The sequence below is a fragment of the Chiloscyllium plagiosum genome, unplaced genomic scaffold (genome assembly GCF_037043375.1).
Source record: "Chiloscyllium plagiosum isolate Xiang-an unplaced genomic scaffold, Cpla_swu_hap1 HiC_scaffold_27, whole genome shotgun sequence".
Lineage (NCBI taxonomy): Eukaryota > Metazoa > Chordata > Chondrichthyes > Orectolobiformes > Hemiscylliidae > Chiloscyllium > Chiloscyllium plagiosum.
This window is the reverse complement of record NW_028270165.1, coordinates 84,723,602-84,742,917: the sequence shown is the minus strand read 5'-3', so window position 1 is coordinate 84,742,917 and position 19,316 is coordinate 84,723,602. Positions and strand designations below refer to the sequence as shown.

The following is a 19,316-nucleotide window of genomic DNA, read 5'->3' as shown; positions in this document are numbered from 1 at the left end:
CTGCAAAAGTTCCTCCAGTGTGTTTTGTGGGTTTTGAGAACTTTCTCAATCCTTTTAATTGAGTCGATGAGTTGGGAAGTTATGTTGTAGCTGCACCAGGTTAGGCCACTTTTGGAATGTTGTGTGCAGTTCTGGTCTCTCTAGAGGAAGGATGTTGTGAAATCTGAAAGGATTCAGAAAAGATTGACAAGAATGTTGTCAGGGTTTGAGCTGAACAGGCTGTTTTCCTTCGAGTGCCAGAGGCTGAGGGGTGACCCAACAGATTTCTATAAAATCATGAGGGGCATGGATAGGATAAAAAGACAAGGTGTTTTCCCTGGGATGGGGAAGTCCAGAACTACAGGTTTAGCGTGAGGGTGGAGGGAAGATTTAAAAGGGGCAATTCCTATATTGAGGGCAGTGCATGTAAGGAATGAGTTGCCAGAGGAAGTGGTGGAGGCTGATACAATTACAAAATTTAAAAGGCATCTGGATGTATATATGAATAGGAAGGGTTTACAAGTGTTGGCAAATGGGACCAGATAGATTTAGGCTATCTTGCCAGCATGGACGAGTTGGACCAAAGGGCCTGTTTCTGTGCTGTACATCTGGTAGACAGTGGTCCTCAGAATTCTGTTCCCATTAGGCTCTCCCTTAACTCTATTGCAAGTGGTCTTGGTGACAGTATGAGATTCTGAAAAGAAACAGGACCCATAAATGCGCAAGGGAAGGATTCTGTACATGAAGATGGGTATAGTTACTTATGCCGCATAAGGCCAGTGGAACGCAAGCTGTTTGTCTATACGGGCAGGAGGTATATGGCCCCTTTGTCTTACAGGAGTGGGTGAGACAAGTCTCAACAAGGCAGGAGATGTTATGTGGAACATGCACACCCATAGCTGGTTCCATGAAAGCAATTCTCATATGACCCTGCAGTTAAAAGACTTCAGCAAACAGGTGGCAGGAGGAAAACCTATCCTTAAGCATTTTGACTAAAATGTTTAATTTTGAATTATACAACACATTTGCTGCACAATAGAAAATAGGCAGGGAGAGTAAGACAATTAAGAACGTTTGCCTGAACATCAGTGAATCTGTATAAACAGGACACCGAGTGATAACATTCATGGCTGTTCCTTTGTGAAATTAATAACAATGTTTGATTCTGACCTCAAAATGAAACTCGCTACAAATTGACTTCTCCCTTGAATTATTGTCCTTCACTATTATCTGTCTAGTTCAGAACATGCAGTGCTTTTGTTAACTTTTTGTGTTTGTGACAGTATCGTCTTTGTAAACTTGTGTATAAAGGTAGTCTTCTAGGAGTAAGTGAGGACTGGAGATCAGAGCTGAAAATGTGTTGCTGGAAAAGCGCAGGAGGTCAGGCAGCATCCAAGGAGCAGGAGCTCATGCCCGAAACGTCGATTCTCCTGCTCCTTGGATGCTGCCTGACCTGCTGCGCTTTTCCAGCAACACGTTTTCAGCTATAAAGGTAGTCTGTTTGTGATAGTACAACAGAGTAGCCTGCCAGGGCTCTTGAAGGGAGAACAATGTCCTACTCTCCTGGGTTATTAGAATCCAGTGAGGCTGGCTTATAGGTATCAATGTTATGTTGTACTAATAGCATCACTGTTACATGAAGGGGATGATTAAAATTAAACTAAAACTGTCTGCAAGAGCTTTTTTAAATTCCAGACTACCAAAGGTACAATCTTCGGGATGAACCACGAGAGGCTTACAAGTTGATTTCATAAGGAATTCCTTGGGCCGTCTCAAATCTGTACTTCATCAAGAGTTCTTCATTACTATTACCAACAAAGTGCGGTCCATTGTCCGAGCTAATGCACGCAGGTATACTGAAGCAGGGAATAATTTCCTTCAGCAAAATCTTCATCATAGTCTCAGCAGCAGTGTTAGGGGAAGGGTAGGCTTCAATCCACTTAGAAAAGACATCAACAATAAGCTAAACATATTTATAGCACTGACATTTCTGCAACTCGATGAAGTCCAGTTGAAGTGTCTCAAAGGGACCCTCCGGCAAGGGAGTTCTACCCGGAGTGCAAGGCAAGCCTTTTCCAGGGTTTTGTTCCTGACAAATAAGACACCGGCCGCTAACCCTTTGACCTAGTTGTTGGAGGCGGGGATGCCACCAAGCCGTCAGGAGAAAGAGGGCGACTGAACAGGCACCACCGTGAGTTGTATAATGTACACAGTCAATAACCCATAGAGCAAGATCATCAGACATACAAGTTTAACCCATGGGAGGAGTCCAGAGTTGGAATTGTCCTCCGGCCTGCCTATCAGAGCCCCCCCCCCTCCATTGTCTAAATGCAAAAGTTGGACCATGAGCTTCTGAAGCTGCTATTGCTCCCCTCTCTCTCTCTGAATGAAGATTGAGCTTCACCCCAGACTGCAATGCCCTTCCACTGTCCAACATCTCTGAGCACGGTACTCTCTTTTCTCACCCCCTTTTTCCATAGTGGTGAAGGGAGGTGATTTGAAATTGGAGAACTCAATGTTGATCCTCAGGGCTGCAGGCTGCCCATGCACAAGATGAGGTGTTGTTCCTCCAATTTGCAGTTTGCTTTGTTGTGGCAATGGAAGAGGCCAAAGATGGTCATATTGGGAAGGGGAATTAAAATGAGTGGCAACTGGGAGGTCCAGTCGGCTTCTGTGGACCCAGCTGCGATGCTCGGCGAACCATTCCCCAAGTTTATGCTCAGTCTCCACGATGTAGAGAAGACCACAGTTGGCAAACATATGGCAAATGGAGTGCCACAATGTAAAGTTACAGCCTTTGCTGTGGAAAAAAAAAGCAGAAAGGAGGTGAATTTCCGATGCTGGAGATCAGAGTCAAAAATGTGGTGCTGGAAAAGCACAGCAGGTCAGACAGCATCCGAGGAGCAGGAGAGTTGATGTTTCAGGTACCAGCTCTTCTTCAGGAATGATGTGTGGATGTGCAAAGGGGCCTCAGCCAGTTGTCAGACAGGTGCAGCAAGCAATCAGCAAGGCAAGTGGTATATTAGCAAGAGGAATTGAGTTCAGAAGTGGGGATGTCTCCCTGCAGTTAGAGGGTCATTGAATATATTCAAGGCTGAACTCATCTGATTTTGGAACAACGAAGAAGTGGATGTTTGTGGGGGAAGGCAAGAAAATGGTTTCAAGACCAGTCCAGAATAGTTAGTCAGACAGCACAGAAACAGACCCTTCAGTCCAACTAGTCCATGCTGACTATAATCAGAAACTAAGCTAGTCCCACCTAGAATAGGCCATATCCCTCCGAACCTTTCCTATTCATGTACTTATACAAATGTTAAGTTGTAGAACGAAGAGACCTTGGAGTGCAGGTTCATAGTTCCTTGAGAGCAGAGTCTCAGGAAGATAGTGAAGAAAGCGTTTGGGATGCTTTCCTTTATTGGTCAGAGCATTAAGTACAGGGGTTGGGAGGTCATGTTGCAGCTGTACAGGACATTGGTGAGACGACATTTGGAATACTGCATTCAGTTCTGGTCTCTCTGCGAGAGGAAAGATGTTGTGAAACTTTGACAGGAGTTGGAAAAGATTTACAAGGCTGTTGCCAGAGTTGGAGGGTTTGAGCTACAGGGGGAGGCTGAATAGGCCAGAGATATTTTCCCTTGAGCATGAGAGGCTGATGTTTAGGGGTAAGAATAAATTATACAAGAGGGATGGGTTGCACCTTAATAGGTGGGGGACCAGCATTCTGGCAGGTAGGTTGGCCACTGCAAGTCAAGAAAGACAATGGAATCAATGGAGCAGAAAACTCAAAAGAAAAGGATCATGCCGTAAGGTCAAGTGAAATAGGGATTGATAGGAAGGGTGAGGGGAGTAACAAATTAAAAAATATTAAATATGAATGCACGAAGCATTAGAAATAAAGTGGATGAGCTTGAGGCTCATTTGGAAATTGGCAGTTACGATGATGTGGGGATAACTGAGATGTGGCTTGAAGTGGACAGAGCCTGGGAAATGAATATTCAAGAGTATACGTGCTATCATAAGGACAGACTAACTGGCAGAGGGGGTGGGGTAGCCCTGTTGGTAAGGAATGATATTCAGTCCTTTGCATGGGGGGATCTAGAATCAGGGGATGTAGAGTCAGTATGGCGAGAACTGAGAAATTCTAAGGGTAGAAAGACCCTAATGGGAGTTATCTACAGGCCCCCAAACAGTAGCTTGGATGTAGTGTGTAAGTTGAATAAGGAGCTGAAATTGGCCTGTCGCAAAGATATTAGTACAGTTGTTATGGGGGATTTCAACATGCAGGTAGACTGGGAGAATCAGGATGGTACTTGACCCCAAGATAGGGAGTTTGTGGAGGGCCTCTGAGATGGATTCTTAGACCAGCTTGTGCTGGAGCCTACCAGGTGTTGTGCAACAAATCGGATTTGATCAGGGACCCCGAAGTAAAGGAGCCATTAGGAGGTGGTGACCACAATACAATAAACTTTAATCTGCAGTTTGAAAGGGAGAGGGTAGAATTGGAAGTGACAATATTTCAGTTGAATAAGGGAAGCTATGGAGGTATGAGGGAGGAGCTGGCCAATGTTCAATGGTGCAATCCCCTAGCAAGGATGGCAGTGGAGGAACAATGGCAGGTATTTCTGGGTATAATGCAGAAGATGCAGGATCAGTTCATTCCAGAAAGGAAGAAAGGTCCTAAGGAGAGGCAGGGCTGGCTGTGGCTGACGAGGGAAGTTAAGGACCATGTAAAGACAAAAGGGAAAAGGTATAACATAGCAAAGATGGATGGGAAATCGGAGGATTGGGATGTTCATAAGGGGCATGGATTGGGTGAATATCCAAGGTCTTTTCCCCTGGGTATGGGAGTCCAGAACGAGAGGGCAAATGTTTGAGCTGAGAGGGGAATGATTTAATGGGGACCTGAGGGGCAGACCTGCTCGCTCTCAGCAGTATCCCAGTGTTGTGAAAGATATTCACTTTCAGGTGGATTTATCTTGACATTAGTCTTGATGTTTTTGCTTTTTCTGCCCCTGTAAGATCCTGAATCAGCACCTTCAGGGGAATTAGTTAGAGCGGCGTGAGAACAGAGGGGGAGAGAGAGTGGGATGGTGCTTTCAATTTTGTGGAATAACAAAAGAAAAGAATATTCCACAGAAAGTAGAATTCCTTGTTCTGAATTTCTACCCTGCACTGACAATGATGACTTTTGTAATCTCTTTTTAACAGAGTATTGGACGATCTGAAGACAGAAGTTTCAAAATCAACAGATGAAGGGCTCTCCATTGTCTGCAGTCCTCACTTTGACATCAATGTCTGACAGTCACTCAATCCATCGGGACAACAACAATTTTCCAACTATGATTCTGTGAGAAGGAGCAAAGCTTTTTGGTTCCTGTTTGAGTACGTTTTCAGCATCAGTGGGACTGGATGAGAGACCCTACTGTTGCAGTGCACTGAGTGTGGAGCCTGAAGCAGTTATACGGCCTGGAAAAAGAAATTCACGGTGGGGAGGGGCTCCACACGCGTTTGTGTGTGGCTGAAGCGTTGGCCATGGAGAAACCCAAGGAATCCTGCCTTGTAGAGAAACCGTGGAAGTGTGGCGACTGTGGGAAAGGTTTCCATGTCCCGTCTGTCCTGGAGACTCATCGGCGCAGCCACACCGGGGAGAAGCCATTCTCCTGCTATGTCTGCGGGAAAGGCTTCAGCGATTCCTCCACCCTGCTGAGACACCAGCGGATTCACACGAGGGAGAGGCCCTTCAGCTGTCCCGAGTGCGGGAAGGCCTTCAGCAATTCCTCCGCCCTGCTGACCCACCGGCGGGTCCACATGGGGGAGAGGCCGTTCAGATGTCCCCAGTGCGGGAAGGACTTTACCCAGGCCTCTGCCCTGCTGAGGCACCAGCGGATCCACATGGGGCAGAGGCCGTTCCCCTGTACAGAGTACGGGAAGGCCTTCAGCAATTCCTCCAACCTGCTGACCCACCGGCGGGTCCACACGGGGGAGAGGCCATTTCCCTGTCCTGTCTGCGCGAAGGCCTTCAGCAATTCCTCCAACCTACTGACCCACCAGCGGGTCCACACAGGGGAGAGGCCTTTCAGCTGCCCCGAGTGTGAGGAGGGGTTCAGTCAGGTGATCCACCTGCAGAGGCACGAGCAGCTCCACTAGTGGAGAGAGGCCCTTCAGGGGCCCCGAGTGCAGGAAGGGGTTCACCTGCTCGATTAAGCTGCTGACCCACCAGTGTCTCCTCACCAGGGAGAGGCCGTTCACCTACTCTCAGTACGGGAAGGGCTTCACCTGCTCCTCCCTACTGTAGACGCACTGAAGCGGCGACGGCCAAATGCCATTATCGACTGGACTATCAACCCAGTTTCGGGACTGCTGGGTTCGAATCCAGCCACGGCAGATGGCGGAATTGGAATTTTGTCAGAAACTGGAGTTCAGAATCTAACGATGAAACCATTTTTTGCGGGGTGGAGAAAACCCCCATTTGATTCACTCACATCCTTTTTAGGGGAGGAAACTGCTGTTGTGGGAAAGGATTCACTCAGTCGTTCCAGCTGCATCCTTTACCCAGGCTGGTCTACACATGACTCCAGACCCACAGCAGTGTGGTTGACTCGATACTGCCTGTCCAACTTACTTGAATACAGGATACAGGTTGAAATTACTGAGTGAGACAATACTTCCCACAGGTTAAGGCTGTACCAAGAATCCAATTACAAAGGGATAACTCGGTGGTGACCAAGACTAAGGAAAGTGTGGTTGTGGGGGGATGTGTGCGCACTTCGGTCTTGAGCTGTTTGAAAAGTAGCTACTTTTTCTCTGCCTTTTTGCTGGGGGGATCTGAAGCTGTAACAAAGCTGGATCACAATAAAGGTTACCTGAACTTACTGCCGGGCTCAGACTCTCATTGAAAGTTTTGAGCTCCAAGAGGTTTTTGTTTTAAAGCTGCTCATTTCATTCAGCCTCCTGCACTGAGTTTCCAATGTCATGTATCAGATGGAGCAGTGAATGAGTAGCTAGTATCGTTAGAAATTGTAAATTTTTCAGGAGTGCAGGTACTGCGTCATTTCATCAGCATTTGTAAAGATTCCTGGCAGCACTGGGACTGTGTTCACTAGATGTGGAGGGGCCGGTTTTGGACTGGGGTGAATAAAATTTAAAAACTCACACAACACCAGGTTTATTTGAAAGCACCAGCTTTTGGAGTGCTGCTCCTTCATTGGATAGCTGTGGAGCAGGATCAAAGACATTACATTTTATAGCAAAAGATCACTATGTCATGGATATATTGAAGAAACCTAGATTGCTGTTAAGTCTTTCATCTTTTAGAATGGGTTGCAGGTTTCAGTTTGTTCGTATGTAAATCATTGAACATCTTTCAAGTCATGTTCTTGAGATGATCTAAGGTTTGATTTTTTAAAAAAGTCACATCTCAGCTCAGACAATGCCTTAAAGGTGTGAGGTTCGAGTCTGTCAGAACCAGTCTAATTCAAGTTTGGGATCCTATTTTCCAAGTAGGAATTTATAAAATATTACATGGATTGAGTGCCTGCAGACTGTGCGCTTTTTAAGCAAAATTGAATGTATCTGCAAATATTCTGCCAATACAAATTCACCCCGTGTGTGTGCGTGGGCGTGCGCGCATGTTTGGTAAAGTGTGAGTGTGATGGATTATATGTCTGTGAGGGGCTTGGTGTATGTGTGTATGAGATATGTATGAACGCAAGGGTTTACGTTTTACTAAAACAAGGAAGTGCAGTTAATTGTAGGACCCTGGGTCATGTTGTAAAAGAGAGAGACATAGAGTCATAGAGATATACAGCATGGAAACAGACCCTTTGGTCCAATCTATCCACACCGACCAGATATCCCAACCCAATCTAGTCCCACCTGCCAGCACCCGGCCCTTATCTCTCCAAACCCGAGACATGGGGTGGGGGGTTAGGTACATAGTTCTTTGAAAGTTGTATCACTGGTAGGCAGAGTGGTTTAGAGTACTGGGTACAGTTCTGGTGGCCCTGTAATAGGAAGGAGACTGTTAGAGAGGGTTTGGTAAAGATTAATCAGGACTGAATACCAAAGAGTTCTTCCTTCGCGTCGGGGAGCTCAAAACTAGGGGGCATATTCTTTCAAGGTGAGAGGAGAAAGATTTAAAAGGAACCGGAGGGGCACTGTTTTGACAGAGGGTGGTTTGTGTGTGGAATGAACTTGCTGAGGAAGTGGTAGATGCAGGTACAGTTACAACATTTAAACGACATTCGGATGGGTGCATGAATAGAAAGGTTTAGAGGGATATGGGCCAAATGCAGGCAAGTGGGACTAGTTTAGTTTGGGAAACCTGGTCAGCATGGACGAGTTGGACTGAAGGATCTGTTTCTGTGCTGTATACCTCTCTGAACCGGAAGTGATCTTATTGAAACCAGTAGAATTCTGAAAGCGGCTTGACAGGATAGATGCCGATAAAATGCTCCTTTTTCGGGGGGAGTATCATAGAATTCTGACAATGTGGAAGCAGGCCATTCGACCCATCTATTCCACACTGGCATTCTGAAGAGCATCTCACCCATACCCACCCCCTTACTCTGTATTTCCCATGGCTCATCCACCCTAACCTGCCCATCCCGGGGCACTATGGGTAATTTAGCATAGCCAATCCACCCTAACCTGCACATCCCTGGGCACTATGGGTGATTTAGCATAGCCAATCCACCCTAACCTACCCATCCCAGGGCACTATGGGTAATTTAGCAGGGCCAATCCACCTTAATCTATAAATTAGATTAGTCCACAATGGTGAAAAGTACAAGGAATTAAAAACAAACAGTGAGGGTAAAAAGCACAAGCCCAGTGACTTGTGTCTGCCCTAGGTCGCGCAGCACCATTTTCCTAATGGCCGCCGCTTCCCCGCTCGAGCGAGTTCTCCTCCCAACCGCCTTCGCCCCCGCGTGATGTCTGCACAGCGGGATGGGCGGGGCCGGGGGAACCTCACCGTCACCAAGCAACAGCGTCACCAATGGACCGACAATCGAAACTGGATACTGATGTCACAAAACCTGAAACGATACATGGTGTGTCTGAATGTGTGCCACATTGTAACAAAAGTTATGAAAGATATTAACTTTCAGGTGGAGACATCCAAAATGCAGAGAGATGTCAGTCTTGATGTTTTTGCTTTTTCTGCCCAAGTAAGATCCTGAATCAGCACCTTCAGGGGAATTAGAGCGGAGTGAGAACAGAGGGGGAGAGAGAGTGGGATGGAGCACTGAGTGTGGAGCCTGAAACAGCTATATGGCCTGGGAAGAGGAATTCAAGGTGGGGACAGGCTTCACGCCCGTTTGTGTGCGGCTGAAGCGTTGGCCATGGAGAAACCGTAGAAGTGTGGCGACTGTGGGAAAGGCTTCCATTTTCCGTCTGCCCTGGAGACTCATCGGCGCAGTCACACCGGGGAGAGGCCATTCCCCTGCACCGACTGCAGGAAGGCCTTCAGACATTCCTCCCACCTGCTGACCCACCAGCGGATCCACACTGGGGAGAGGCCCTTCAGCTGCACTGTGTGCGGGAAGGCCTTCAGCAAGTCCTCCAGCTTGCTGACCCACCAGCGGGTCCACACGGGTGAGAGAGCATTCCCCTGCCCCGAATGCGGGAAGGTCTTTACCAGGCCTCTGCCCTGCTGAGGCACCAGCGGGTCCACAAGGGGGAGAAGGCCTACAGCTGCACTGTGTACGGGAAGCCCTTCAGCTTGCCCCAACTTGCTGACCCACCAGCGGGTCCACACGGGGGAGAGGCCATTTCCTTGCCCTGAGTGTGGGAAGGCTTTTACCCAGGCCTCCAACCTGCTGAGGCACTGATGGGTCTACAGATGGGAGCGGCTCTTCAGCTGCCCTGAATGCGGGAAGGCCTTCACCCGCTCCTCCTACCTGCGGAGCCACCAGCAAGTTCACGTACCATCGCAGGGTGATTGAAGGAATGACAGCCGAGTGCCATTATTGACTGGACTATCAAACCATTTCTGGGGATTCCTGGGTTTGAATCCCACCGCAGCAGCTAGTGGAATTGGAATATGGTCAGAAATCTGGAGTGAAACCGTTGTCAGTGGGGTTGGGGTGGAAGAAATCCCCATCTGATTCACTCAGCTCCTTTTTAGGGAAGGAAACTTGTTGTGGGAGAGGATTCACTCAGACATCCCAGCTGTCTCCTTTACCTAGTCTGGCCGACAGCAGTGTAGTTGACTCTACACTGCCCATCCAACTTACTTGGATACAGGATACAGGTTGAAGTTCCTGAGTGAGGCAAAACTTCTTCTGGGTGAAGGCTCTAGCAAGGATCCAATTACAAAGGGACAACTTGGTGGTGACCAATAATGAAGAAAGTGAGGGGTTGGAGGGAGTGTGTGCACTTTGACCTTGAGCTGTTTTTAAAACATTGCTACTTTTTCTATGCCTTTCTGTTGAGAGATTCTGAAGCTGTAACAAAGTTGGGTCACAACAAAGATTACCTAAACTTCACACCGAGCTCAGCCTCTCATTGAGAGCTTTGAACTCAACAGGTTTTTGATTTAAAACTGCTCATTTCTTACCGGCAACAGTGAGAACTGCTAATGCTGGAGATCAGATTCAAGATTAGTGTGGTGCTGGCAAAGCACTGCAGGTCAGGCAACGTTGATTTTCGTGCTCCTTGGATGCTGCCGACCTGCTGTGCTCATTTCTTACAACCTCCTGTACTATGTTTCCAATGTTGTGTATCGGTTGCAGCAGTGAATGAGTAACCGGTATTGTTAGAAATTGTAAATTTTTCAGGAGTCCAGGTACTACATCATGCCATCGGCATTGTACAGTTTCCTGGCAGCACTGGGAGGTGTGGGCTGTGTCCACTGGAAAGGATGTGGAGGTGCCGCTGTTGGACTGGGTGGATAAAGTTAAAAATCACACAACACCAGCTAATAGTCCAACAGGCTTATTTGTAAGCATTAGCTTTCGGAGCGGTGCTCCTTCATCAGGTAGCTATGGAGCATGGTCATTAGACACAGAATTTATAGCAAAAGATCACACTGTCATGCAACAGATAGGACATATTGAACAAATCTAGATTGCAGATTAATCTTTCATCTTTTAGAATGGGTTGCAGGTTTCAGTTCATTAATATGTAATCCCCCGAACTACTTTTAATTCACCTTCTTGAGATGATTTAAGGTTTTATAAAAATAGGTGACATCTCAGCTCAGACACTGCACCAGAGTGTCTCTGTCCCAATCTTCAATCAGACTGGTTCTATTAATCAAAGTAGGAATTTATAAAATATTACATGGATTGACGGCCTGCAGTTTGTGTGCTTTTTGAGCAAAATTGAATATATCTGCAAATATAATTCTGCAAATGGAAATTCACCCCATTGACTTATGTGTAATTGTATCTGCACGAGTGTGTATGTGCGTGCATGCGAGTTTGTGCATGCATGCTAATGAAGTGTGTGTGAGATGGAGTATAAGCCTGTGAGATGGTGTGAGTGTTAGGGTGTGTGTGTGTGTCTGAGAGAGGACAGGTAAAGACATGGGGTGTTTGTGGAACAGGATCATAAGACACAACCACCTGATGAAGGAGCAGTGCTCCAAAAGCTAATGCTTGCAAATGAGCCTGTTGCAGTATCACCTGGTGTGGTGTGAATTTTAACTTCATACACCCTAGTCCAACACCGGCATCTCCAAACCGGGGACATAGTTCTTTGGAAGTTGCATCATTGGTAGACAGGGTGGTGAAAGAGGCGTTTAGCACACTTTCCTTCATTGTTCACACCGTTCAGTGCAGGAGTTGGGACATCACGTTGAGGTTGTACAGGATATTGGTGAGACCACGTGGAGAGGACTGAGGACAGTTCTGGTCGCCCTATCGACGACCACAAGTTGTCGGGTGAACTTATTTCGATTCATAAAGTCATGGGGCGTGTAGGAAAGGTAAATATCACAGGGGGGAAAAATTACGCAACTCCCCTTTTTTACTTCTCTTGGCATTTAGACACTTAAATCCTGTCAGTCACAACCTCATCGCCAGAGAGCATACTGCGCGTGCTCACCGGCGTCTGGATGAAATTGCGCATGCTCCTCACTGCACGCAAGGCACGCCTCGCCACTTTCTTTTGATGGGCCAATCAGGAGCGCTGGAGGACCGGAAGGTGACTGGTCCTCCTGCCAATCAGTGCCTTCCTATTGTCTGAATGCAGAAGCTGGAACACGAGTTTCGGAAGTTGCTGCTCTCTCTCTGAATGAAGATTGAGTTTGTTCCAGACTCCCTTCTTACTTCTGCTAATCTAATCGTTTTACCACATCTGTCTGTGGCGTGCAACCCCCCACCCCCCCCAGCTGGGTCTTATTACTTTTGCTGATGCAACACAGGGTCTTATTTGGTTACCTTGTTCATACTAACTCCCTATGTGCGTGAACATTGCTACTGTCATGTCAAAACATCTGCTTCTACCAATCGACCACCTCCCTTTTCAGTTAGTTATTTTTTGGAATATACCCTCATGATTCTGCCTTGCGATTTTTGCAGAAGCAAGATGCAGCTACTTGTAACTGCTTGCAAGCATATCTAGCTTAACATATTCCCCCTAGCACGGACGAGTTGAGCCGGAAGGTCTGTTTCTGTGCTATAACACTGGAATTGTCTTCGGTGAATGCAGGAGTGTGGTTGGACTTTCAGAGCAGCTTTCCAAGATGTTGTGCCCTTACTGGGAGCAAAAGAAGTTACAATGAAGTCTTTAATTTGTGAGACAGCAACTGAGTGAGAGTACATCTGAGAGTTTGGTGGAAAGTGGGAATTCATTCCACTGTGGGGATGAAGCCCTACCCTAGCCAGTCATTTCTGCTGATGGATGAGACCAGGCCTCAAGTTGAGGGGAGTAGATTTAGAGCTGAAAATGTGTTGCTGGAAAAGCGCAGCAGGTCAGGCAGCATCCAAGGAACAGGAGAATGGACGTTTCGGGCATAAGCCCTTCTTCAGGAATGAGGAAAGTGTGTCCAGCAGACTAAGATAAAAGGTAGGGAGGAGGGACTTGGGGGAGGGACGTTGGAATTGCGATAGGTGGAGGGAGGTCAAGGTGAGGGTAATAGGCCGGAGTGAGGTGGGGGTGGAGAGGTCAGGAAGAAGATTGTAGGTTAGGAAGGCGGTGCTGAGTTCGAGGGATTTGACTGAGACGAGGTGCGGGGAGGGGAAATGAAACTGGAGAAATCTGAGTTCATCCCTTATGGTTGGAGGGTTCCCAGGCAGAAGATGAGGTGCTCTTCCTCCAACCGTCGTGTTGCCATGGTCTGGCGATGGAGGAGTCCAAGGACCTGCATGTCCTTGGTGGAGTGGGAGGAGGAGTTAAAGTGTTGGGCTACGGGGTGGTTGGGTTGGTTGATCCGGGTGTCCCAGAGGTGTTCTCTGAAACATTCCGCAAGTAGGCGGCCTGTCTCCCCAATATAGAGGAGGCCACATCGGGTGCAGAGGATGCAATAGATGATGTGTGTGGAGGTGCAGGTGAATTTGTGGCGGATATGGAAGTGTCCCTTGGGGCCTTGGAGGGAAGTAAGGGGGGAGGTGTAGGCGCAAGTTTTACATTTCTTGCGGTTGCAGGGGAAGGTGCCAGGAGTGGAGGTTGGGTTGGTGGGGGGTGTAGACCTGACGAGGGAGTCACGGAGGGAGTGGTCTTTTCGGAACGCTGATATGGGAAGGGAGGGAAATATATCCCTGGTGGTGGGGTCCGTTTGGAGGTGGCGGAAATGACGGCGGATGATATGTTGTACATGGAGGTTTGTGGGGTGGTAGGTGAGGACCAGTGGGGTTCTGTCTGGTGGCGGTTGGAGGGGCAGGGCTCAAGGGCGGAGGAGCGGGAAGTGGAAGAGATGCGATGGAGGGCATCGTCGACTACGTCTGGCGGGAAATTGCAGTCCTTGAAGAAGGAGGCCATCTGGATTGTACGGTTTTGGAACTGGTCCTCCTGGGAGCAGATGCGGCGGAGACGAAGGAATTGGGAATATGGGATGGCATTTTTACAGGGGGCAGGGCGGAAGGAGGTGTAGTCTAGGTATGTGGGAGTCGGTCGGTTTATAGTAAATGTCCGTGTCGATTCGGTCACCCGAAAAGGTCTAGGAAGGGAAGGGAGGAGTCTGAGACGGTCCAGGTGAATTTGAGATCGGGGTGGAAGGTGTTGGTAAAGTGGATGAACTGTTCAACCTCCTCGTGAGAGCACGAGGCAGCGCCGATACAGTCATCGATGTAGCGGAGGAAAAGGTGGGGCATAGTGCCAGTGTAGCTGCGGAAGATGGACTGTTCCACATATCCTACGAAGAGGCAGGCATAGCTGGGGCCCATGCAGGTGCCCATGGCTACTCCTTTGATTTGGAGGAAGTGGGAGGATTGGAAAGAGAAGTTGTTCAGGGTGAGGACCAGTTCAGTCAGTCGAAAGAGGGTGTCGGTGGAAGGGTACTGGTTGGTACGGTGGGAAAGGAAGAAGCTGAGGGCTTTAAGTCCTTCGTGATGGGGGATGGAGGTGTACAGGGACTGGATGTCCATGGTGAAGATAAGGCGTTGGGGACCGGGGAAGCGAAAATCATGGAGGAGGTGGAGGGCGTGGGTGGTGTCCCGAACGTAGGTGGGGAGTTCTTGGACTAAGGGGGACAGGACCGTGTCGAGGTATGCAGAGATGAGTTCGGTGGGGCAGGAGCACGCTAAGACAATGGGTCGGCTGGGGCAGTCAGGTTTGTGGATTTTGGGCAGGAGGTAGAAACGGGCGGTGCGGGGTTGTGGGACTAAGAGGTTGGAGGCGGTGGATGGGAGATCCCCTGAGGTGATGAGGTTCTGGATGGTCTGGGAGATGATGGTTTGGTGGTGGGAGCTGGGGTCATGGTCAAGGGGGCAGTAGGAGGAGGTGTCTGCGAGCTGGCGTTTAGCCTCAGCGGTGTAAAGGTCGGTGCGCCAAACTACTACCGCACCTCCCTTGTCTGCTGGTTTGATAGTGAGGTTGGGGTTGGAATGGAGGGAGTGGAGGGCTGCACGTTCCGAGGAAGAGAGGTTGGAGTGGGTGAGAGGGATGGAGAGGTTGAGGCGGTTAATTTCGCGGCAGCAGTTGGCTATGAAGAGATCGAGGGCGGGTAAGAGGCCAGCACGGGGTGTCCAGGTGGATGGGGTGTGTTGGAGGCAGGTGAAGGGGTCGTCAGAGGGTGGGCGGGAGTCTTGGTTGAAGAAGTAGGCGCGGAGGCGAAGGCGGCGGAAGAATTGTTCGATGTCACGCCGTGTGTTGAACTCGTTAATCCGGGAGCGTAGGGGAATGAAGGTGAGGCCTCTGCTGAGGACTGATCATTCATCCTCAGAGAGGGGTAGTTCTGGAGGGATGGTGACTTGCAGCAACTAAAAGGCAAGAGAGTGAATTCGGCAGGGACAGACTCCAGAAACGTTGATCCAGGTCTGTATCTCAATTGGCAAAATAGTTAGGCAGGAGGCATAAGATGGTAGAGAAGTCGACGTATCAGGTGTAACCCTTCTTCAGGGCTGGGGCTGAGTGCAGAAGCTGCAGATAAAAGGGGGTGGTGGTGAAGTGGGGATAGGTCGAGACAGTTAGAGGGTACGACCTGGTTGGTCAATGGGAGGAATAAATCTGGTTGGTGGCATGGAGGAGGACGGGGATGGGAATGGAGAAGGAGGTTTTTCTGAAATTGGAAAACTCAATGTTGAGTCCTTCAGGCTGCAGGCTGCCCGGAAGATGAGGTGTTGTTCCTCCAATTTGCGGTTAGATTTGTTGTGGCAATGGAGGAGGCCAAAGATGGTCATGTCAGAAAAGGGGTGGGAAGGGAAATTGGAATGGATGGTTAGATTAGATTACTTACAGTGTGGAAACAGGCCCTTCGGCCCAACAAGTCCACACCGACCCGCCGAAGCGTATACCACCCAGACCCATACTCCGACACTTACCCCTTCACCTAACACTAAGGACAATTTAGCATGGTCAATTCACCTAACCTGCACATTTTTGGATTGTGGGAGGAAACCGGAGCACCCGGAGGAAACCCACGCAGACACGGGGAGAATGTGCAAACTCCACACAGAGAGTCGCCTGAGGCAGCAGTGCTAACCACCGTGCCGCCCACCTACTGAGAGGTCTGGTCGCCCTCTGCAGACACAGCTGCGATGGTCGGCGAATCGTTGCCCAAGTTTGCACTCGCTCTCCGATATAGAGAAGACCACAATTGGTAAACACATGGCAAATGCAGAACCACAATATGAAGTTATACCCTTGGCTGTGGAAAAAAAACACAGAAAGGAGGTGCATTGTTTAAATGGAGAAAGTGAGAACTGCAGATGCTGGAGATCAGAGTCAAAAAGTATGGTACTGGAAGAGCACGGTAGGTTAGGCAGCATCCGAGAGCAGGAGTTTTGGACACGAGCCCTTTATCAGGAATGATGTGTGGATGGACAAAGAGGCCTCAGTGTCCTTCTACACCAGTCACTGCCATTTGTCAGACAGGTGTAGCAAGCGATCAGCAAGGCAAGTGTATATTAGCAAGAGGAATTGAGTTTAGAAATGGGGATGTCTTCCTGCAGTTAGGGGGTCATTGAATATATTCAAAGCTGAGTTCATCTGATTTTTGAACAACACAGCAGTGGATTTTGTGGGGGAAGGCAAGAAAATGGTTTTAAGACCAGTTCCAGAGTCATACAGCACAGAAACAGACCCTTTAGTCCAACTAGTCATAGAGATGTACAGCATAGACCCTTCGGTTCAACCCGTTCATGCCAAGCAGATATCCCAACCCAATCTAGTCCCACCTGCCAGCATTTGGCCCATATCCCTCCAAACCCTCCCTATTCATAATACCTGTCCAGATGTCTTTTTAAATGTTGCAATTGTACTAGCCTCCACCATTTCCTCTGGCAGCTCATTCCATACACATATTACCCTCTGTGTGAAAAAGTTGTCCCTCAGATCTCTTTTGTATCTTTTCCCCTCACCCTAAACATATGCCGTCTAGTTCTGGACTCTTTTCCCCCTGACCCCCTTCCCCGGATAAGGCTTTGTCTATTTATCCTATCATGCCCTTCATGATTTTATAGGTTACTCCTTAGCCTCCAACGCTCAGGGGAAACAGCCCTAGTCTCCCAAATCCTCCAACCCTGGCAACATCCTTGTAAATCTTTTCTGAACACTTTGAAGTTTCACAACATCTTCCTGATAGTAAGGAAACTAGAATTGCACACAATATTCCAAATGTGGCCTAACCAATGTCCTGTACAGCTGCAACATAACTTCCCAAATCCTATGCTCAGAAGATTGGGAAAGTTTTCAAAACCTACAAAAGACAACTGGGAAAGAATGGAGGGACAAACCGAACCTTTGAGGGTCAGCTTGGAGGCATCAAGGTCTCAGGACAGGGGGTGGGGACTAGATTGATTTAGGATATCTGGTCAGTACACTCGTGTTGGACAGAAGGGTCTGTTTCTGTGCTATATATCTCTATGACTCTGGCTTTCCACTAACTTTTGCCACGTCAATAGGTTCACTTTCTCTCTAATGCCGGTGTTAATGCCTTGACGTCTCATTTTGCTCCCACCTTCCCGGGGACGTTAACCGTTTTGTGTCTGGTTGTTCCTCAAGAAGCTGCGTGGCAGGTTCACACTGAATTGACACTTTCTTTTTGCTTCCCAAAATCAGACCTGCTCACTCTCAGCAGTATACCAGTGTTGTGAAAGATATTAGCTTTTCAGATGGAGGTATCCAAAATTCAGAGACATATCAAGTCTTGACATTTTTGCTTTTCCGCCCCTGAAAGATCCTGAATCAGCACCTTCAGGAGAATTAGTTAGAGCGGAGTGACAACAAAGGGGGAGAGAAAGTGGGATGGTGCCTTCAATTGTGGAATAACAAAAGAAAAGAATGTTCTGCAAAAAGTAGAATTGCTTGTTCAGAATTTCTACCCTGCACTGGCGGTGATGAGCTTTGTAATCTATTCTGATAGAGTTTTTGAAGATTTGAAGAGGGAAGTTTCAAAATCAACAGATGCAGGGCTTATGCCCGAAACATTGACCCTCCTGCTCCTCGGATGCTGCCTGACTCCCCTGTGCTTTTCCAGTGCCACATTTTTCGACTGACTCTCCAGCATCTCCGGTCCTCATTTTGATGTCAATGTCTGACAGTCACTCAATCCACTGGGGCCAGCAAACATTTTTGACTGTGATTTCTGTGAGAGGGATCAAAGCTTTTTGGTTCCTGTCTGAGTACGTTTTCAGCATCAGTGGGACTGGACAAGAAACCCCACTGTTGCAGCGCACTGTGTGTGGAGCCTGAAACCGTTATACGGCCTGGAAAGGGATTTCACGGCAGGGAGGGGCTCTACACGTGTTTGTGTGCAGCTGAAGCTTTGGCCATGGAGAAACCAGAGGAATCCCACCCCCGTGGAGAAACCGTGGAAGTGTGGTAACTGTGGGAAAGGCTTCCGTTTCCCGTCTGCCCTGGAGACTCATTGGTGCAGTCACACCGGGGAGAGGCCATTCCCCTGCACCGCTGCGGGAAGGCCTTCAGACATTCCTCCCACCTGCTGGCCCACCAGCAGGACCACACGGGGGAAAGGCCCTTCTGCTGCCCCGAGTGCGGGAAGGCCTTCGTGTTTTTCTCCGCTCTGTTGGCCCACCAGTGGGTCCACACAGGAGAGAGGCCGTTCAGCTGCCCAGAGTGCAGGAAGGCCTTCAGGTATTCCTCCACCCTGTTGAGCCACCGGCGTGTCCACACGGGGGAGAGGCCCTTCAGCTGCCCCGAGTGTGGGAAGGCCTTCAGCACATCTTTCACCCTGCAGAGGCACCAGTGGGTCCACACTGGGGAGAGACCGTTCACCTGCTCTCAGTGCGGGAAGGGCTTCACCTACTCCTCCCACCTGCACAAGCACCAGCGAGTTCACGTGCCATCGCAGGGGGATTGAAGGAGTGACAGCCAAGTGCCATTATCGATTAGACTATCAACCAGGTTCCGGGGACTCCCGGGTTTGAATCCCTCCACGACAGATGACAGAATTGGTATTCAGTCGGAAATGTGGATTTCGGAATCTAACAATGAGACCGTTTCAGGGAGGGGGTGGGGGGGGGGGGAGAAAGCCCCCATCTGATTCACCATCTCCCTTGTTAGGGAAGGGAACCACCATTGTGGGAAAGGATTCACTCAGTCGTTCCAGCTGCATCCTTTACCTGGTCTGGCCTACACGTGACTCCAGACCCACAGCAGTCTGGTTGACTCTGCACTGCCCTCACCCCACTGGCAAAGGAGCGGGGAGAAACTTAGTTGGTGACAGGGTATGGGTTAAAATTGCTGAGTGAGGCAATACTTCCTCCGGGGTA

At 48.8% G+C, this 19,316-nt stretch overlaps 1 protein-coding gene across 1 annotated transcript in view; it reads left to right on the top strand.

The window, feature by feature from the left end:
• Positions 1-5,511: 5,511 nt before the first annotated feature.
• LOC148144806 (uncharacterized) overlaps positions 5,512-19,316 on the top strand; it is a 38,484-nt gene continuing 24,679 nt past the window's right edge. The window contains exons 1-4 of the mRNA XM_087975101.1: positions 5,512-6,068; positions 8,191-8,196; positions 9,440-9,576; positions 18,636-18,678. Coding sequence (XP_087831227.1) covers positions 5,512-6,068; positions 8,191-8,196; positions 9,440-9,576; positions 18,636-18,678 — 743 coding nt within the window. The remainder of the gene's footprint in view (positions 6,069-8,190; positions 8,197-9,439; positions 9,577-18,635; positions 18,679-19,316) is intronic.